Here is a 17,715-nt window from a genome sequence, read left to right on the forward strand (position 1 = left end):
TGCCAATACTGATATCATGCTAATAAGATTGCTCATGCCTACTACAAAGGGATGGGTTTCTTTCACTTTTTTGTTACAATTTATTAATTAATTACAAAATCATATATTAATTACCAAAACTCCATCCATTTTGCCAGCTCTCAAGATATTTCATAAAACTTGATTTTCTTCAATGCAGGAATCATTGCTGTTTTCTTTTTTCATATATGCAGCGACAGATCTATAAAGCCCACAACAAAAATTTCAAATGAAACAGCATAGAAAGAAAAGTTTACCTCATCTTCAGTGTCAATATTTGAGCCAATCTGCTGCTGCAGGAGCCTCTTGATCTGCACCCATGTAGACACCACCTGCTTCCTCACTGCGATGGGGACAGTCTCCTCTAAGGTGCTGCAGTTGGATATGCGCAGGGCGTAGCCACACAGCTGGAGGAGGTTTAGAAAAACAAAATGAACTTGTACTTAATACATAGTACAATATGAGAAATTTGAAAGGCTTCATAAGGAGGACATGATTGAATATTTTTCTTTATAAGGTATGATGCTAAATTTGATTTCTGGAAATGCTGCATAAATAACATACAAAGTAAATGTAATGATGTATTTAGGTTACACTGCACACTCTGGACTGTCTGTAGCCTACAGCCTTCTGTTAACATGTGAGCTGCAGATAAGTTCAGTGAGACTTTCTTAAAGTCAGACACTGTATCTGACCCTGCAGCACCACAGGCTTTTTTTCAAATAAAAAATGAATCTGATAAGAATATTTTTTTAAATCTTCCCTTCAAAAAAGGAAACAGACAAGACGAAATTTAGTTAATAATTCACTGATAAAGAGCCTTTCATCTTTAGTCAGAGCTGATATTCACGAGGGGATCCTTTGAATAGAGATAGGAAACAGAGTTTATAATTGGCATTGCAGTACAGAGAACACAGACATCAGACTTCAATGGTACAGAGACAGCAAATCATGAAAGCTACACGTGAGGATGTATGTGTGTGATTACATCATGCATGACGATAGGGCAGGAAGAAAAAAACCTGTCCTTGAGGGCCGACAACTTTTCACTCGTGAAACCTGAGCATGCATCATGATATCAATATCAGTAAGAATCACCACTAATCTGCATGTATGTGTCTGTGTTACTATTATCCTATTCCTTTGTTTTTGTGTCTATTTCATGGTTAGCTTTAACAGTATATGACCAGCACTGTGTTTTTTTTTTTTTTTTTTTTTGTGCCAAACAGCCCATCAATGCTCATCAAATTCACAACTATCTGGGAACACTTTAAAAAATCAAGATCGTTTTGAGTGTATCATAACTTTAAAAATAAATGTGATTCAGATTTAAACACTCAACTTGGGGACCAAATTACACTTTGAAACAATAATTATGTATATGAAATAGACATTGAACATTTCAGGAGATGATTATACAGTTGTTAGAGAAGATGCAAGCATCATAGCTCCTTTACAGAGCATGAAACTCATATCTATGCTAAATTTAAGCAGTTAGTAACCCATTTATGACAGATGCGATGTTTGTGTCCACCTTAAAGCCTGGATGAAATAAGGCAGTGCTTCTGCTTTTAAGGCCTTATGCAAAAAAAACAAAACAAAACAAAACAAAAAAAAAACATCAGGAGAAGACACTTATGACTACTCTGCAGGGGTTGCAAGCTTCAGTAGCTGAGATCAGAGGGACTCCGCATACAGCTGTTTCTCAGGTCAAAGCTGAGTCATAGTCAACGCTCTATGGGAGAGTTGCAAAGAGAAAGCTCAGATTAAATCTGGATTAGAGTTCCCCAAAAGGCATGTTGGACACCCCACAGACAAGTGGAAGAAAATTGTTTGGTCTGATGAGACCAAAATGGTGCTTTTTGGCCATCACCAAACACTGCACATCAGCAGAAACACACCATTCCCACAGTGGTGGCAGCATCATGCTGTGGGGATGCTCCTCATAAGATGGCCCTGGAAGGCTTGTAAAGGTGGAAGATGAAATGAATGTGGCAAAATATAGGAAAATCCTCCTGCAACCTGACAGAGTTTGAGCAGTTTTGCAAGGAAGAATGGTGTAAAATTGCTGAATCCAGATGTGCAAGCTTGACTGATACCTATCCACACAGACTCAGTGCTGTGATTACAGGCAATGGTGCATCTACTAAATACTGACCTGAAGGGGGTGAATGTTTATGCAGGAACTGATTTTTGATTACATATTTTTATTAATTGACATTACTTTTTAGAAATCTGTTTTCATGTAAGCATTAGAGAGGATTCTTTATCTTTTTATGTCAAAAAAGCCAAATTATACTGACCATGACTGATTTATAAAGTCAATAAAATGGTAAAACATTCAAGGGGGTGAATAGTTTTTGTAGGCACGGTGTGTTACAACATCTTTTACTTTAAACTTCATACACCATAAAGAAAATTAACTACCTGATGTTTTTTTAGCTTGTAGACAGTCCTTTGGAAAGCTATGAGAAAGCTGATGGTCAAAATATAGATCCAAGATTACTCTCTGACCATTATGTCTTTAGATGTAGTGAGAAAATGCTTTGGGCCAGTGAGATTATAAAATGTATAAATGTACAAAACTCAACACAGAACACAAGCTCTAAAAGCTAAGAGGATTATTTTCTGTTTGTAAGGGGACAGTAATGCCACAGAACAGGCTTTTCCTCTGTTGTTTTAGTGCCTGAGTGTGTGAGAAAGGATGGGCTGTGATTGCAGAGGCTGATGCTTGAGCTCAAACATTCACATATAGTGAATACTGAGAGAATCATAATGTGCAAAAACAACTGGGATGCGAGAGCTGGTTTCTAGTGCCTTCTCAATTTGCCCATTTACTTAGCTGGTGCATTCAGAGGCCAGTAAAAGCTTACTTGCAATCATGTTTAATAGAGACTGCCAAAAATTATTCATATAAAAATCATAAAAGGTCTCCCATTTTCATAGCAAAACAGTTCAGTATTTGGATGGTTCAGACATGTTATTTGATTCATTAAACTGAAACTGAATTTTTGCAAATCTGACTGCCATCAGGAAAAAATTTCAAAAGCCTAAAAAAGTTAAATAAAGAATATTAAGTTTAAAATATTTTGGGAACTGTCAATACCAGAGAAACTGCTTCTTACGTAAAGCCTACACTGTAACATCTGAAGAAAGGATTACAATTATCAGTTTTGGAAACTTGTGGAAAAGATTTTGCAAAGTCCATTGAGACTTCAGAAACAAATTCACAATGAGTTGTGGTTGCAGTCTCAACACAATTCAATTTTCACACAGATTCTTATCTGTTGTTGAGCTTTGAATGCTACAATTTGCAATGTTTTTTTTTTTTTTACGCTGGGATAATAAGGAACAGAAAGAAACAGCTGGAAACAACTCAATCAGTCTGAAAGGATTTGCCTGCGAGAATCAATGATGTTTCTCCAACAAAAAACAGCCAAAACAGATTTTCTACTACTGTTAACATTTTTTTTTAATATTAATTTGCATTCATGTACCAAAAAATCAGAATTTGAATATCTCTGTTCCTTGTCACATGTGTGCCTTTAGGTACAAAAGCTGTGCATAAGATACACTTTACTACTACTACTGTTTTATGACAAAAAGTTGCTGCATCCATACTGCTGGGGCCAATTATCAGTTTAAAATGCTGTGAAAAATACTGTCATGACCACAAGCGCAGCCGCAACCATCACACATTGCATGTGACCTTACACCACTGAAAACTGGCCCAATTAACTGCAAATTGCATGTGGTTACTTCACTCCTCAGTGCTGGAAAACACAGATCAGGCTGGTGGCATCACTTTTGACAGTGTCATCCCCTCACTAAGTCATAATCCTGTATTTGACGAAAACTGGTATACTATTCAGTGAATAAACCATGTGAATAGTTGGTTTTATTGAAAATACTGTTCAATTACAGACACGTGAGTGGAAGAGGTGGGCAGGGCAGCCCTATAATCTACAAATATTATATATAAGTATATATTATATACTTCTGCATCAACAGCTAGCAGGACATGGTGAAAACAGATGTAGTAAAAAGTGCTACACAGTTGCAAAGAAACTGCATGTTTTGGAAAAATAAAGCTGGAAGGTCCATTTACACACCTGTTAAACAGCTATTTTCTACACTACTGGTTTACAGCCTGGTTAAAAAAAAAACAAATGTGTCTCATTAGCTAATGTTTTCATGTGCTCTCACTGTATGGGGGGTGAATTTTGTACCACAATGGTTTAGATTATATTTAGGAAAAAACCCACTTTGGACTGATTGGCGTGTCTCATTTGATTAACAGATGGCTCGACAGGCAGAAGCTACATTTCTGTCAGCCAGAATGCTAGCTAGCCGACAGGAGGTTGAACTTAGTAGGCAAGCTGTTAAGTTGATCCAGATCAAGTTTGGTTGTGACAGTGATTTCAATATGGAGCCCACCGCAGATTGGCTTGAAGAGCTGTTTAAGTCTGCCTATTGTAAGCAGAGGTCTGAAGTCACACAGGCTTTGTCCAATTCTACAGTCTATGGTTTTGGACTTTTCTGGACATAATGGAAAATCATAACATATGAAGACAGTGCAGACTTTTTTTCCCTTGGGGAAACCCCAAAAACAGACTGTCTGATATACCAGTGTATATTATATTCTATATCATAAATGTGTATTTATTGTACCACTGGAAGTATCAAAATAAGAAACATATGTTCCTGCAAAGCTGATGAACTGGCCTGATTCAGCCAAATTAACGATCAGTGTGGTTTGAGAAAAATAAGGTGGTAGCTACAGGAGTGGTTTGCACTGAAATTTTTTCTAGGCAGGAGAGCTGTTTCTGTTCTTCTCCCGACCAGCCTCAGCATGAATTTTTGTTGATTACATGTATGGTGTAGTTGTACTGCAAGCTGGTAAGAAATGGCTGCCGCTGGTGAAGCAATTAGCATGGCTGCAGCGATTCTGGGCAGCATTTCTTTACCTAAACGAGAGCAAAGGACCCTGCTGAAACGTTTTCTTGGGAGAAAAGACTTCTTTGCTTTTCTCCCGACCAGCTTTGGCATAAGCTTTATTCACAAACTGACTTATCTGTCAGCTAACAACAACTGCGACTGCCAATCAAGCATACTTGAAGTACTGCACTTACTGGAGCTGCATATGTCCATTGCATCATTATGCCCCTCTGATTGGTACATAATAAATGTGGCAGACATAAAATTCATCCAGTCACCCTTAAAGAGTTTTTTTTTTTTTTTTTGAATGGTTCTGCCCTTCACAAACACTTTTTTGGGTGGTTTCCCATATGGGTGTGAAATATATCCAATGCAATGGATATATGAAACAGCATGTCTAGCTGTCAGGTTCATAAACATATGGCCAGTTCAGTTTGTTAAAAAAGGTCTGAAACGTTAACAGAAACTGACACAGTAAGTTAATTAAAACACTCTACCATGCTTTTGCCTCATTGCATTCCTCCAGACACACATTTACATACCTCAGATGCCTTATGGACGTCCTGCAGGGCAGCAGGGTCCAAGTAAACCTCTTGGGCACTAGAAGCCTTGTCCTTCCCTTTCTCTGTTCTGCTTTTGCTTTTTCTTTCAGTTGGCGGGGCTGGCTCGATGCTGTCTGGTCCACACAGAGGCTGGATCGAACCCCGGGCCACAGCATCACACAGCAGCACAAACAGAGCACGACTCCTAAAGTTACAACATAATAAGCTGATGTAAAGTTGTGTGTAAAGTTGAGTAATAAGATTACTTAATCATGCATTCAATTTCCTCCACTGAGTAAAAAAAAAAAAAAAAAAACCTTTACAGCAAATTTGCAAGGTATAAATGTTTTTTGGCCTGACCATTACACACTGACATATAGAGCAGTGGTTCCCAACCTTTTCCAACTCAGGGCCCACTTTTAAGTCTCAAAAATTTTGCGGCACACCTCTGACCCCATAAATACTGCGGCCATATAATGCATTCTCAGAGCACTTTTTTTTTAATTGAAAATTGAACATAAAGGACTGAACTGAATACAGGAGAAACATGTTGGAAGCTCCACAGTCGCTAACACAGTATCTGTAACATTTGCAGCACCTTCAGCATTACAGTTTTCAAGGAGCTGTCCACACAATAACCTCTAGATAACAACAAAAGTTCCTATCTCTCATTTGCTTGTCACATGTCTAACACTTGAAGTAAAAAAACAAAAGAATGAAAAGAATATTTGAACATTTTTAACATCCTTTGAAATGTAACTGAGTTTTAACATTTAAAACACTATTCTGTATATTTTTATTTTTATATAGTTACATTTCCCCTCCCCCCACAAAATCAGACTATTTTGGAAATGATTTGGTGGCCCACTTGCAATACCTTCACAGCCCACCAGGGGGGCGCAGCCCACAGGTTGGGAATCACTGATATAGAGCCATACGTACAGCGTTGTGCTTTGGGCAGGGTTTTAGCTGCATTGAAATCCATCAGTGATAGCTGCCTCCACTGCGGTGATTACCTCTGATAAAGCTTTAGCACTGCATCTGGTTTACTAGAACTGGATCATACTACTGGATGAAACAAAGAATAAAAACAATCCTAAAAGCTTTTCATGTTTGAAAGATGTTTTACCTTTATGAGTAGTGATAGTTACAAGGAAAGGGTTATTGGTTGTGAGTGCTTGTATGCAATGGCTGCTAGTGGAGTGATTAGCTCAGAATTAGCCACAGTGGCACTTTTGTCAGAGCTTGACAACATTTCTTTATTAAAACAAATGCAGAGAGCAAAACTAAAAGCTTTCTGTGACAGAAAAGATGTTTCCGCCCATCTCCCGCTCTGTTTCGGCATAAGTATGCAATTGTTATGGCTACAGTTTTCCGGTGTATCCAGGAGCTGCTGCCGTGGTAGCCATTAGCTTGGATGTAGCTGTAGAAAGTGGCAGTGTAATTGGAACTGGACCACATTTCTTTTTAAAACCTGTGCAGAGAGCCACACTGAAAGCTTGTCAAGGCAGAGAAGATGATTTGCACAGCTCCTCACTGGCATCAATTTTAAGCCGTTTTTACACAGCGATAAAGGCAAAAAGGAATGCCCGTCTCTGTTCCGCAACAAGCAATTCACACAAAGGTGTAACAGAGCCGTGCATGCCCGAGCTTACACACACACCCCGGCGTCCTGTATTCATATGGCAGCCGCTGCCCATTCTGCTGCTTTTTTTCCTCCACATTTCTGAGTTGGAGGTTGGACTTCAAGCAGTGTCACAGTGCACATATTTATGTCGGAGGTCAGAAACTTCAAAGTACAGAGCTCACTTGAACACATCATGGAACTTTTCAGATGCTGCTGTGAGCAGAGATGTGTCTGCTCTCTCTTCTCCTGTACATAGTGTGATCTCTCTATAACCTCGCAGTCTCTCCAGTTAATCCTCATTATTCTTCAGAGGTCAGAGGTGGGGCGAGATCGACCCCCCATTGCGGAATGGTTGCTTTCATACAGAACGGCGTTGCAGAACGAAGGTGTAACAGACACGGAAAAGAGAGGCAGTGTGAAAGTAGTTTTAGATGAAGCTCCACTGTTATCAATCAAAAGCAGGGGTAGCCTGGACAAAAGAAGTGCATGTGCACAACACAATTTGTCGCTCTGATAGCCCGTGACAGACAGAACATTCCTCCAATCATGTTTTAAATGTCACATAATAAGCAAAATACACTTTTCAGGCTTTTCGAGCAAAAATATGTGCCCCCGGTCTATCCACAATCCCCCCAAGAATCAGAACCCCCCCTTTCCTCCACTTTTCAAAAAATGTGTGCTGAAACAAGCCGTTCTCAGATTTTCCCTCATGATGTCATGTGGGGAGTTAGCACCGCCCTAGGTTCGGTTGGCTCTCCCCCATGGAAGAAAGTTCCATCCTCCTCTTCTGATCCTCCTTTTAGCTGCCAGCTGAGAGGAGGATCAGGTGAGCCACATCCATGCATGTTTTGAGGACCTCTGAGACCCATATAGACTTGTCTTAAGGGATAATATATGTGACCTTTAAACTTTTAGGGCTTTTCAATTCTAAACCCACAGACATACGGGGCAGCAAAATTACACACCCCAAAACCTAATCACCCCTACAGAACATAAAATTCAGTCTGGTATCTCAACAGGCTTCCCAGATAATTGCAGTCAGTCATATACTAGCTTTTAACCTTATGTTGTTAAATAAACCATTAATGAATTTGAAAACCAGGAACAATAAAATGTAGTAAAAGCTTCAATAAAAACAATATATCTATTTACACTATGCTTAGTGGTCATTTGCTTTATAGTACAGATTGTTCGTAATAAATGTTGCACATTTTAGCTATACATTAACTGTGCTGTGTTTTGATCTTTTTCATTTCCTAGAGAGCAAATACAGGCCTGTTGACTAGTAGTGCCTCTGCATTCATAACCTAACTTGTAATATCATTAATCGTGTAGTCATTTGTCTGAAATTAGCTATGAAATGTTAACATTTCGTGTATTTGGTGAGTATCCGCTGGTTTAGACCCATTATGCAAAGCACATGAATACCACAAAAATGGGCCTTTGGTTTACTATTTTTTCTTCTTTTTCATAGTAAAAGACTAAAATCAACCCAGTAAAATCTTCCAAACACCTACCTCTTCTTTCGATCAGAAATCTATGCTGTAGTAAAAGTGGTTAAACCAAGCCTACCCAGTGTAATCTGTGTCACGAAGCATCTTCACTAAACTCTGGAAGGTGGAGAGCAGGCGTTGGTATTCTCCTGCTGCCATCAGATGCCTGCTGTAGTTCCAAAGGTAAACAGCCGCATTTGTTATCACCCACGGTTCCCTGATCTCTGCTCCGAGCTCTGCTGCCCGCAAGAAGCTGGAGGTGGCGTAAGAAGACAGATCCTGGATCCAGTCTCTAACAGAGAGGAACAGATAAAAGAATGAGCTGTGTTTGTGTACAGTGCCTACATGTTTTTGTCCCCAGTGACTGATTAAACACAAGGTGTAAAAGTCTGCAGAAGCGTAAAATTACACATTTTCCAGCCAACAGATTCAGTTCCTAATTAAAACTAGCAGAATTTTCTGCATTATGAACATGGAGGAGTCGAACCTCAACTAAACAAGGTCGAAACTAATGAGGCATTCGGAAGCGTCATTAGATTTAAGTAATAATGGTGAAAGGACAATTATAAAAAAATCAATTATAGTAAAAGCACTTTAATGTGAAGTGTTTTTTTTTAATATCTATTGTTTCCAGGATTATAGTTGATTATCTTTATTGTTATGATAGTTATGAAAATTAGATTGTAATGAGGTGTAACCTAACTGTCATGCAACGTAGATTAGATTAAGAGTAATCATTATTGAGGTTTTAAAAAATCTTTTCAAATGTGATTCAAACAGAAAAGCAAAATTTGTCCTACTTAAGCACACAGGAAATCAAATTCAGTTCTCAATGGATATTTTTTTCTACTGTCATCTCATCTCTGTCTGTCATTTCTTTGATTTAGCCTCCACGGTAGCAATTCTCTTGAGAATAACAAAACTACAGACCAGAGTGGTTTTTCTTTATGTTTGCAGTGCAAGTTTGTGCTTGGTTGGCATTGGTCCGGGATTACATCAAAAACTAAATACATTAACACTGGTTCTTATCATTATCAGCTATAGACTCAACTGTTTCCAGTGGGCTCCTTGTTGAGTACTTCAGAAACATCTTTTTCTATTTAAGCATCCTGTTGGTGTTTAAAGTCTTGTATCAGCCACACAAATTGTATGGGGAAAACCAAAAAAAAAATTAAAAAAGGAATTTTTTTATCCACTTAAATATTTAGAACAAAAATGAAAGAGAAGAAACAAGAAAAACACCTCCACAAATTGGTATATTTAAAAAGAAGCTTATGATTATAAAAAACACAAAACAATGCTGAGCAGATTTTTTTTTCTAAACTTTTTTGTGTGCAAAATATTTCTTTCTTTGGTTTAAATACAATTCAAACATGGATATAAAACTAAATAAATTGAAATTTTGCCTTGAGATATTGGGATAATTTAAAAAAATTAAGTGCAGATACAAAGTATAACTTTATATTTCTGATATTACTGCTTTGCAGACGTGACAACTCTGACGTCACTCACTACAGTGGACAGTGGAAGTACTTCTTTTAGCATTGGGCTGCTATTTATTTTAGTTGATAGTTACATTTGTGTTGTACTTGGGAGCTGCACAATTAATAGAAACAGAAATAGCCTATTAACACAATTGTCAGTGACTCTGTGAAATAAGCCCAGTCAACCATGCACACTCACGAACAAAGAAGCTCGTGAAAACCTGACGTTTCTCTTTTCACAGGCAGCCATGCCAAAGCATACAGAAGCCTTGATGACTGTGGTGCTGTCCACACAAATTCTTTGTTGCTTGGTTTTCATTAAATTGTAAAAAAAAAAAAAAAAACTCCTAAGCAGACTATATCCAAGTGGTGTATGAAAGAAACTGTTTTTTAACATCTATATCAGTTTTGTACCAGCATAAACTGGGTAATATTAACCATAAAATTAGTGTTAGGTAGCATTAGTGCAAGCCCATTAAGCACTGGTCACAAATGAAACGTTGCTATGGAATATGCTGTATTAACCGCTTCATGCAAGAATTTGCGGGCATCTAATACTGACAATTCCAGCTTTCAAAGCTTTCTGTGTACAAAACCTGCACTTCAAAGACAACCATGGACATGGAACAAGGACACGGCTGCATGGTGGGGCAGGTTAGCACTGTTTCCTCACAGCAAAAAGGTTCTAAGCTCACTTCTTGGTAAAGGCCTGTGAGGAGTGCATGCATGCGTGCATGTTATTCCAGTTACTCTGGCTTCCTCCCACCACCCAAGACATCCTTGTTAGGTTAATTAGTGACTCTAAATTGACTATAGGTGTGAATGTGAGCATGCTTGGTTGTTTGTCTCAATATGTCAGCCCTGTGATTGACTTGTGACGAGTCCACCACTTGCTCAATGACAGCTTTGATAGGCTCCAGCCTATCGGGATAATCGGTGATGATGGATGGATGGAGTATTTCTTTAGCACTGCTTTCTAGTAACTAACATATCAATTTTGCTGTCCAGCAGGACAGATTATGTAATATCACATGTAAAGAGTCTAATATGCTGACGTAATATTAGACCACTTTGTACTTTGATGCTGGAAAATTGTTCTTTAAACTTTTATTGTGTGATCAGTTATATTAAAACTAAAAAAAAGATGTTATACACAGAGCAAATATTGTAGTTCGAAGTTCAGGTGTGCAAGTGTATGGCTATTGTTTCTCACCTGTAAATAACCCAATGTGGATCCTTTTCAGATAGACACACTCTGCCCCCAGGGACAGCAGGACTGTTGAGTTCCACCCCTTCCATCAGCAGCTTGTGGATGGTGGCCTTAGAAGAGAAATGTCATGACAATAGTAGAGTTGACTTCCCATTTGGATATCTTCAAAATAAAAGAAGACCTCCCGCTATGGGGAAGACAGCATCTCCAGAGCCATCAAAGATGAGCTAAAACAGATCAAAGAAGGAGAAACGACTGCTGAGCACGTCCAGCGGCAGCTGATTCAGGTGAGACAAGAGAACCTGTCTTCATCATAAGACTGAGAAATCATTAATCTTTTAGACTGCTGAATGATAATAAGTTCACTGAGGAAAAAAAAAAAAACATTTGTCACAGAACAAAGACAGAGACATCAGAGGAGAAAGCAGTGAGGCTACAATGTGAGTCAGTTTTGGAAAGGTCATGAATCTGTGGTGGAAAACTGTCTCCACTTTCTTTAAAGTGCTGTCAAGTGAACATCTCTATGGACCTAATAAACATCTGGAAGAGGAATTTTGATGGGAAGAGGGATTACACAATAAGACAAGTTCAGAAAAAAGAACAACAGACTGTCGCTTCAACTAATCAGCATCTATCTCTTGAAATTTTTTACCACTCCAATAATGACCATATTATACTGCAAGAATTTTAAATCTAGTTACAAAATTTTCTAAAATCTTAAAAGCAAAGATTAAGGTAGGTAAAAGTTATCAGACATAACTAAAGAGACTATTTGTTTTTCGTCTTTATTTTTTTTTATTTTATTTTTTTTAACCTCAGAGGAAGATTTGAATTGAAATCTAGGAGTGGCAGGTGGACCTGTCCCAACTGTGCCAGACATTGGTAAAAGGTGTGTTGAAATTTTTCATAGACTCATTGGCCATTAGGAGGGTTAAACCCATGACCTTGGCATTATTAGCACCACGCACTGACCATCTTAACTAACTGGCAGGTTTTTGTCGGACATCCCAACAGTTCTTATTGGGGCCGGTAAATCCAAATAGAGAACACAATTTAAAAACAAGAGAACTGTCCTTTTTTAAAAAGGTGCAGTGGCAACCACAAAGGGACTCGAACCCTCACTCTTCTGATCTGAAGTCAGACACCTTGTCCATTAGGCCATGTTGTCATTGCTTCTTGTCATTTTTAACAATTTTACGGATTTGCCTCACCTTGAAAAAGAAAAAGCGTTGTTTGAGCACTGTCATTTTTTCACCTCAGAAAGTGTTGTGGGAAGTAGAGGTGGTGCTTACACAATCTGGTTGACATTGTTCAAAGCTGAGTCAGAACTGCTCACAATGAGTTCTGGGAATCGTGTGTGCTAAGCAAATGTGGCTGAAATTGTTTAAAGGTGAGCCTGAAAGAGGCTGACGGTCCTTGGCCAGTATGGGGATTGAACCCATGACCTTGGCGTTATTAGCACCACGCTCTGATCACTTGTTCTAACCAGCCTGTCTCTCTTGGACATCCCCACTCTTCTGATCCGAAGTCAGACGCCTTGTCCATTAGGCCACATGGTCATTGCTCCTAGTTGTTTTTTTCACAATTTTTCAGATTTGCCTCACCTTGAAAAAGAAAAAATTTTCTTCAAGAAAGGTCACTCAGTCATTTTTTCACCTCAGAAAATGTTCTGGGAAGTAGAGGTGGGGCTTACACATAGGGGTTGGAATCACAGGGTACCTCACGATACGATACGAGACGCGATACAGCAAAACTACGAGAATCGATATATTGCAAGAAAATTGTATAACGATACATCACAAAATATGTCTAACTAGAGAATACAGAACAGTTGTAAAATGGTCAAGTGCAGGATTTCTCAATTTATTCACTACGATTTTGCGTGAATTTCACAGACTGAGCTAAATACTGAACATGAAGTGCATAAAGTCTATACATATGTGTGCAGTATATATATATATATATATATATAACTTAATTGAAATTTAAGTTAATATGGAATTTAACAATGTAGAATTAAGCTATTTGAAAAATATGTAGTCCTGCATCATCTCGCATTTTACCTATCTTTATTCAATCTGAAGATGAGGATTTTACCCACTTGTTGCACTTAATTAAAATGCTGCTGTGATTTTTTTTTTTTAGAAATCAATTATTATAGAGTGAAAGTACTCCAATCTTTCCGTATTATATCAGTTTTTTATGTCATCCCATAACGACCAAGTGTTTGTGGAAGGAGACTATGGGAGACGAGCTGATCGTCACGTCCAGCTTTAAGGACTGATGGGCTGTGTTTTGTGGAGGGCATGACGTGACGGGCCAGTGTTTCTTTATTGTATTACCGAAGCAGTCATTCTTAAGGACACTACACGGGGCAGGCCATACAAATAAAACAACTGTGATTATGGTTGCACGAGTAGAGACCAGAGGTAGCTTCAACTGGCTTGTTTGTTAACGTTAGCCGTTAGCTGTAGCGCTAACGCGATGATGCCTAACTCGTAGATTCATCATGTTGTCTGAGTATTTTACTCCGGCGTGGCATATTTTGCAAACGACGGACTAGCTCCTGTCTAAGTTTGTACTGTCATTATGAATGCAGCAGAAGTTGCTCTGCTGGGTAGGAACAAGCAACCAGATCATGCAGACCGGAAGTCTTGCGTGATCTCGTTGTCTCAAGAGAGAAGAGGCAAGAGTCAACTGCCAGCTGGCAATGCCAGCTGCCAACTAGCGATCAGGGGGTGAAATTACACCACAAACTACCACACCAACAAAATTAATAATTAGCTAATTAAATATCGATACTGTATTTGAAAATATTCATACAGGATTATGCCAGGAAGTATCTCAATATTTCAGTGCATTGATTTTTTTCCCCAGGCCTACTTACACAGTCTGGCTGACATTGTTCAAAGCTGAGTCAGAAGTGCTTGTAATGACATCTGGTTATGGGAGGTGTGCCTTGAGCAAATGTGGCTGAAGTAGTTCAAAGTTGAGTCTTGCAGTCATTGGCCAGTATGGGGATTGAACCCATGACCTTGGCGTTATTAGCACCATGCTCTGACCATCTGAGCTAACCGGCCTGGTTCTCTGGGACATCCCCAACATCTTTTATTGGGGCAGACAAATCCAAACAGAACACAATTTCAACACGACAGAAGTGTCTTTTGTATAAAGCTGCATTTGAAAACATCAAGGGACTCGAACCCTCACTCTTCTGATCCGAAGTCAGACGCCTTGTCAAGCCATGTGGTCATTGCTTCTTGTCTTTTTTCACAATTTTTCAGATTTTCCTCACCTTGAAAAAGAAAAGCTGTTGTCTGAGCAAGGTCACTCAGTCATTTCTTCACCTCAGAAGATGTGGGAAGTATAGGTGGGGCTTACACAGTCTGGCTGACCTTGTACAAAGAAGAGTCAGAACAGCTCACAATGATGTCTGGGAATAGGAGGTGTGTCTTGAGCAAATCTGGCTGAAATGTTCAAAGGTGAGTCTGATAGTCATTGGCCAGTATGGGGATTGAACCCATGACCTTGGCGTTATTAGCACCACGCTCTGACCATCTGAGCTAACCGGCCTGTCTGTTTGGGACATCCCCAACATCTTTTATTGGGGCAGATAGATCACAACAGTGAACACAATTTCAACACGACATTAATATCTTTTGTATAAAGCTGCATTTGAAAACATCAAGGGACTTGAACCCTCACTCTTCTGATCCGAAGTCAGATGCCTTGTCAAGCCATGTGGTCATTGCTTCTTGTCTTTTTTCACAATTTTTCAGATTTTCCTCACCTTGAAAAAGAAAAGCTGTTGTCTGAGCAAGGTCACTCAGTCATTTCTTCACCTCAGAAGATGTGGGAAGTATAGGTGGGGCTTACACAGTCTGGCTGACCTTGTACAAAGAAGAGTCAGAACAGCTCACAATGATGTCTGGGAATAGGAGGTGTGTCTTGAGCAAATCTGGCTGAAATGTTCAAAGGTGAGTCTTGGAGTCATTGGCCAGTATGGGGATTGAACCCATGACCTTGGCCTTATTAGCACCTCGCTCTTACCATCTGAGCTAACAGGCCTGTCTGTCTGGGAAATCCCCAACATCTTTTATTGGGGCCGATACATCTAAACAGAGAACACAATTCAAACACGACAGAATTGTCCGTTTTATAAAGCTGCATTTGCAAACATCAAGGGACTTGAACCCTCACTCTTCTGATCCAAAGTCTGACGCCTTGTCCATTAGACAACGTGATCATTGCTCTTTGGTGTTTTTTTTTCCACAATTTTTCGGATTTTCCTCACCTTGAAAAAGAAAAGCCATTATACGAGCAAGGTCACTCAGTCATTTCTTCACCTCAGAAGATGTTCTGGGAAGAATAGGTGAGGCTGACTCTGCTGATGGACATTGGTCGAAGGTGAGTCAGAACAGCTCACAATGATGTCTGGGAATGGGAGGTGTGCCTTGAGCAAATCTGGCTGAAATGTTCAAAGGTGAGTCTTGGAGTCATATGCCAGTTTGGGGATTAAACCCATGACCTTGGCGTTATTAGCACCATACTCTGACCATCTGAGCTAACCGGCCCGTCTTTCTGGGACATCCTCAACATCTTTTATTGGGGCCTATACATCTAAACAGAGAACACAATTTAAACACGACAGAACTGTGTTTGTTAAAAAGCTGCATTTGCAAACACGAAAGGACTTGAAACCAGATTCTTCTGATCCAAAGTCTGACACCTTGTCCATTTGGCCACGTGATCATTGCTCTTTGGTGTTTTTTTTTCACAATTTTACGGATTTGCCTCACCTTGAAAAAGAAAAGCTGTTGTCTGAGCAAGGTCACTCAGTCATTTCTTCACCTCAGAAGATGTTCTGGGAAGAAGAGGTGAGGTGGACTCTGCTGATGGACATTGGTCGTAGGTGAGGCAGAAGTGCTCACAATGATGTCTGGGAGTTGTAAGTGTGCCTTAAGCAAATGTGGCTGAAATTGTTCAAAAGTGAGTCTTACAGTCACTGGCCAGTATGGGGATTGAACCCATGACCTTGGCGTTATTAGCACCACGCTCTGACCATCTGAGCTAACCGGCCTGCTTCTCTGGGACATCCCCAACATCTTTTATTGGGGCAGACAAATCCAAACAGAACACAATTCAAACATGACAGAAATGTCTTTTTCATAAAGCTGCATTTGAAAACATCAAGGGACTCGAACCCTCACTCTTCTGATCCGAAGTCAGACGCCTTGTCAAGCCACTTGGTCATTGCTTCTTGTCTTTTTCCACAATTTTTCAGATTTTCCTCACCTTGAAAAAGAAAAGCTGTTGTCTGAGCAAGGTCACTCAGTCATTTCTTCACCTCAGAAGATGTTGTGGGAAGAAGAGGTGAGGCTTACACAGTCTGGCTGACCTTGTACAAAGATGAGTCAGAACAGCTCACAATGATGTCTGGGAATGGGAGGTTTGTCTTGAGCAAATCTGGCTGAAATGTTCAAAGGTGAGTCTGATAGTCATTGGCCAGTATGGGGATTGAACCCATGACCTTGGCGTTATTAGCACCATGCTCTGACCATCTGAGCCAACTGGCCTGTCTGTCTGGGATATCCCCAACATCTTTTATTGGGGCCTATACATCTAAACAGAGAACACAATTTAAACACGACAGAAATGTCCTTTTCATAAAGCTGCATTTGCAAACATCAGGGGACTTGAACCCTCACTCTTCTGATCCAAAGTTTGACGCCTTGTCCATTAGACAACGTGATCATTGCTCTTTGGTGTTTTTTTTCACAATTTTTCAGATTTTCCTCACCTTGAAAAAGAAAAGCTATTATACGAGCAAGGTCACTCAGTCATTTCTTCACCTCAGAAGATGTTCTGGGAAGAAGAGGTGAGGCTGACTCTGCTGATTGACATTGGTCGAAGGTGAGGCAGAAGTGCTCACAATGATGTCTGGGAATTGTAAGTGTGCCTTGAGCAAATGTGGCTGAAATTGTTCAAAAGTGAGTCTGACAGTCATTGGCCAGTATGGGGATTGAACCCATGACCTTGGCGTTATTAGCACCACGCTCTGACCATCTGAGCTAACCGGCCTGCTTCTCTGGGACATCCCCAACATATTTTATTGCGGCAGACAAATCCAAACAGAGAACACAATTTCAACACGACAGAAGTGTCTTTTGTATAAAGCTGCATTTGAAAACATCAAGGGACTCGAACCCTCACTCTTCTGACCCGAAGTCAGACGCCTTGTCAAGCCACTTGGTCATTGCTTCTTGTCTTTTTCCACAATTTTTCGGATTTTCCTCACCTTGAAAAAGAAAAGCTGTTGTCTGAGCAAGGTCACTCAGTCATTTCTTCACCTCAGAAGATGTTCTGGGAAGAAGAGGTGGGGTGGACTCTGCTGATTGACATT

The 17,715-nt window shown here is 39.7% G+C and overlaps 1 protein-coding gene and 6 non-coding genes across 7 annotated transcripts in view; all 7 read right to left on the bottom strand.

Annotated features, from left to right (window-relative positions):
* Nucleotides 1-17,715, bottom strand: part of LOC121511202 (cilia- and flagella-associated protein 46) — a 157,200-nt gene that overhangs the window by 80,127 nt on the left and 59,358 nt on the right. The window contains 4 exon segments of the mRNA XM_041789801.1: nucleotides 276-425; nucleotides 5,499-5,703; nucleotides 8,698-8,910; nucleotides 11,316-11,422. Of these exon segments, the coding sequence (XP_041645735.1) occupies nucleotides 276-425; nucleotides 5,499-5,703; nucleotides 8,698-8,910; nucleotides 11,316-11,422 (675 nt within the window).
* trnai-aau lies at nucleotides 14,319-14,392 on the bottom strand. The gene has a single exon. It is a non-coding gene; the product is annotated as a tRNA-Ile (tRNA).
* Nucleotides 14,812-14,885, bottom strand: trnai-aau. Its single transcript has one exon. It is a non-coding gene; the product is annotated as a tRNA-Ile (tRNA).
* On the bottom strand, nucleotides 15,307-15,380 carry trnai-aau. Its single transcript has one exon. It is a non-coding gene; the product is annotated as a tRNA-Ile (tRNA).
* On the bottom strand, nucleotides 16,319-16,392 carry trnai-aau. The gene has a single exon. It is a non-coding gene; the product is annotated as a tRNA-Ile (tRNA).
* trnai-aau lies at nucleotides 16,815-16,888 on the bottom strand. The gene has a single exon. It is a non-coding gene; the product is annotated as a tRNA-Ile (tRNA).
* Nucleotides 17,320-17,393, bottom strand: trnai-aau. The gene has a single exon. It is a non-coding gene; the product is annotated as a tRNA-Ile (tRNA).

Source organism: Cheilinus undulatus, linkage group 6 (genome assembly GCF_018320785.1).
Source record: "Cheilinus undulatus linkage group 6, ASM1832078v1, whole genome shotgun sequence".
NCBI classification, from domain to species: Eukaryota; Metazoa; Chordata; class Actinopteri; order Labriformes; family Labridae; genus Cheilinus; species Cheilinus undulatus.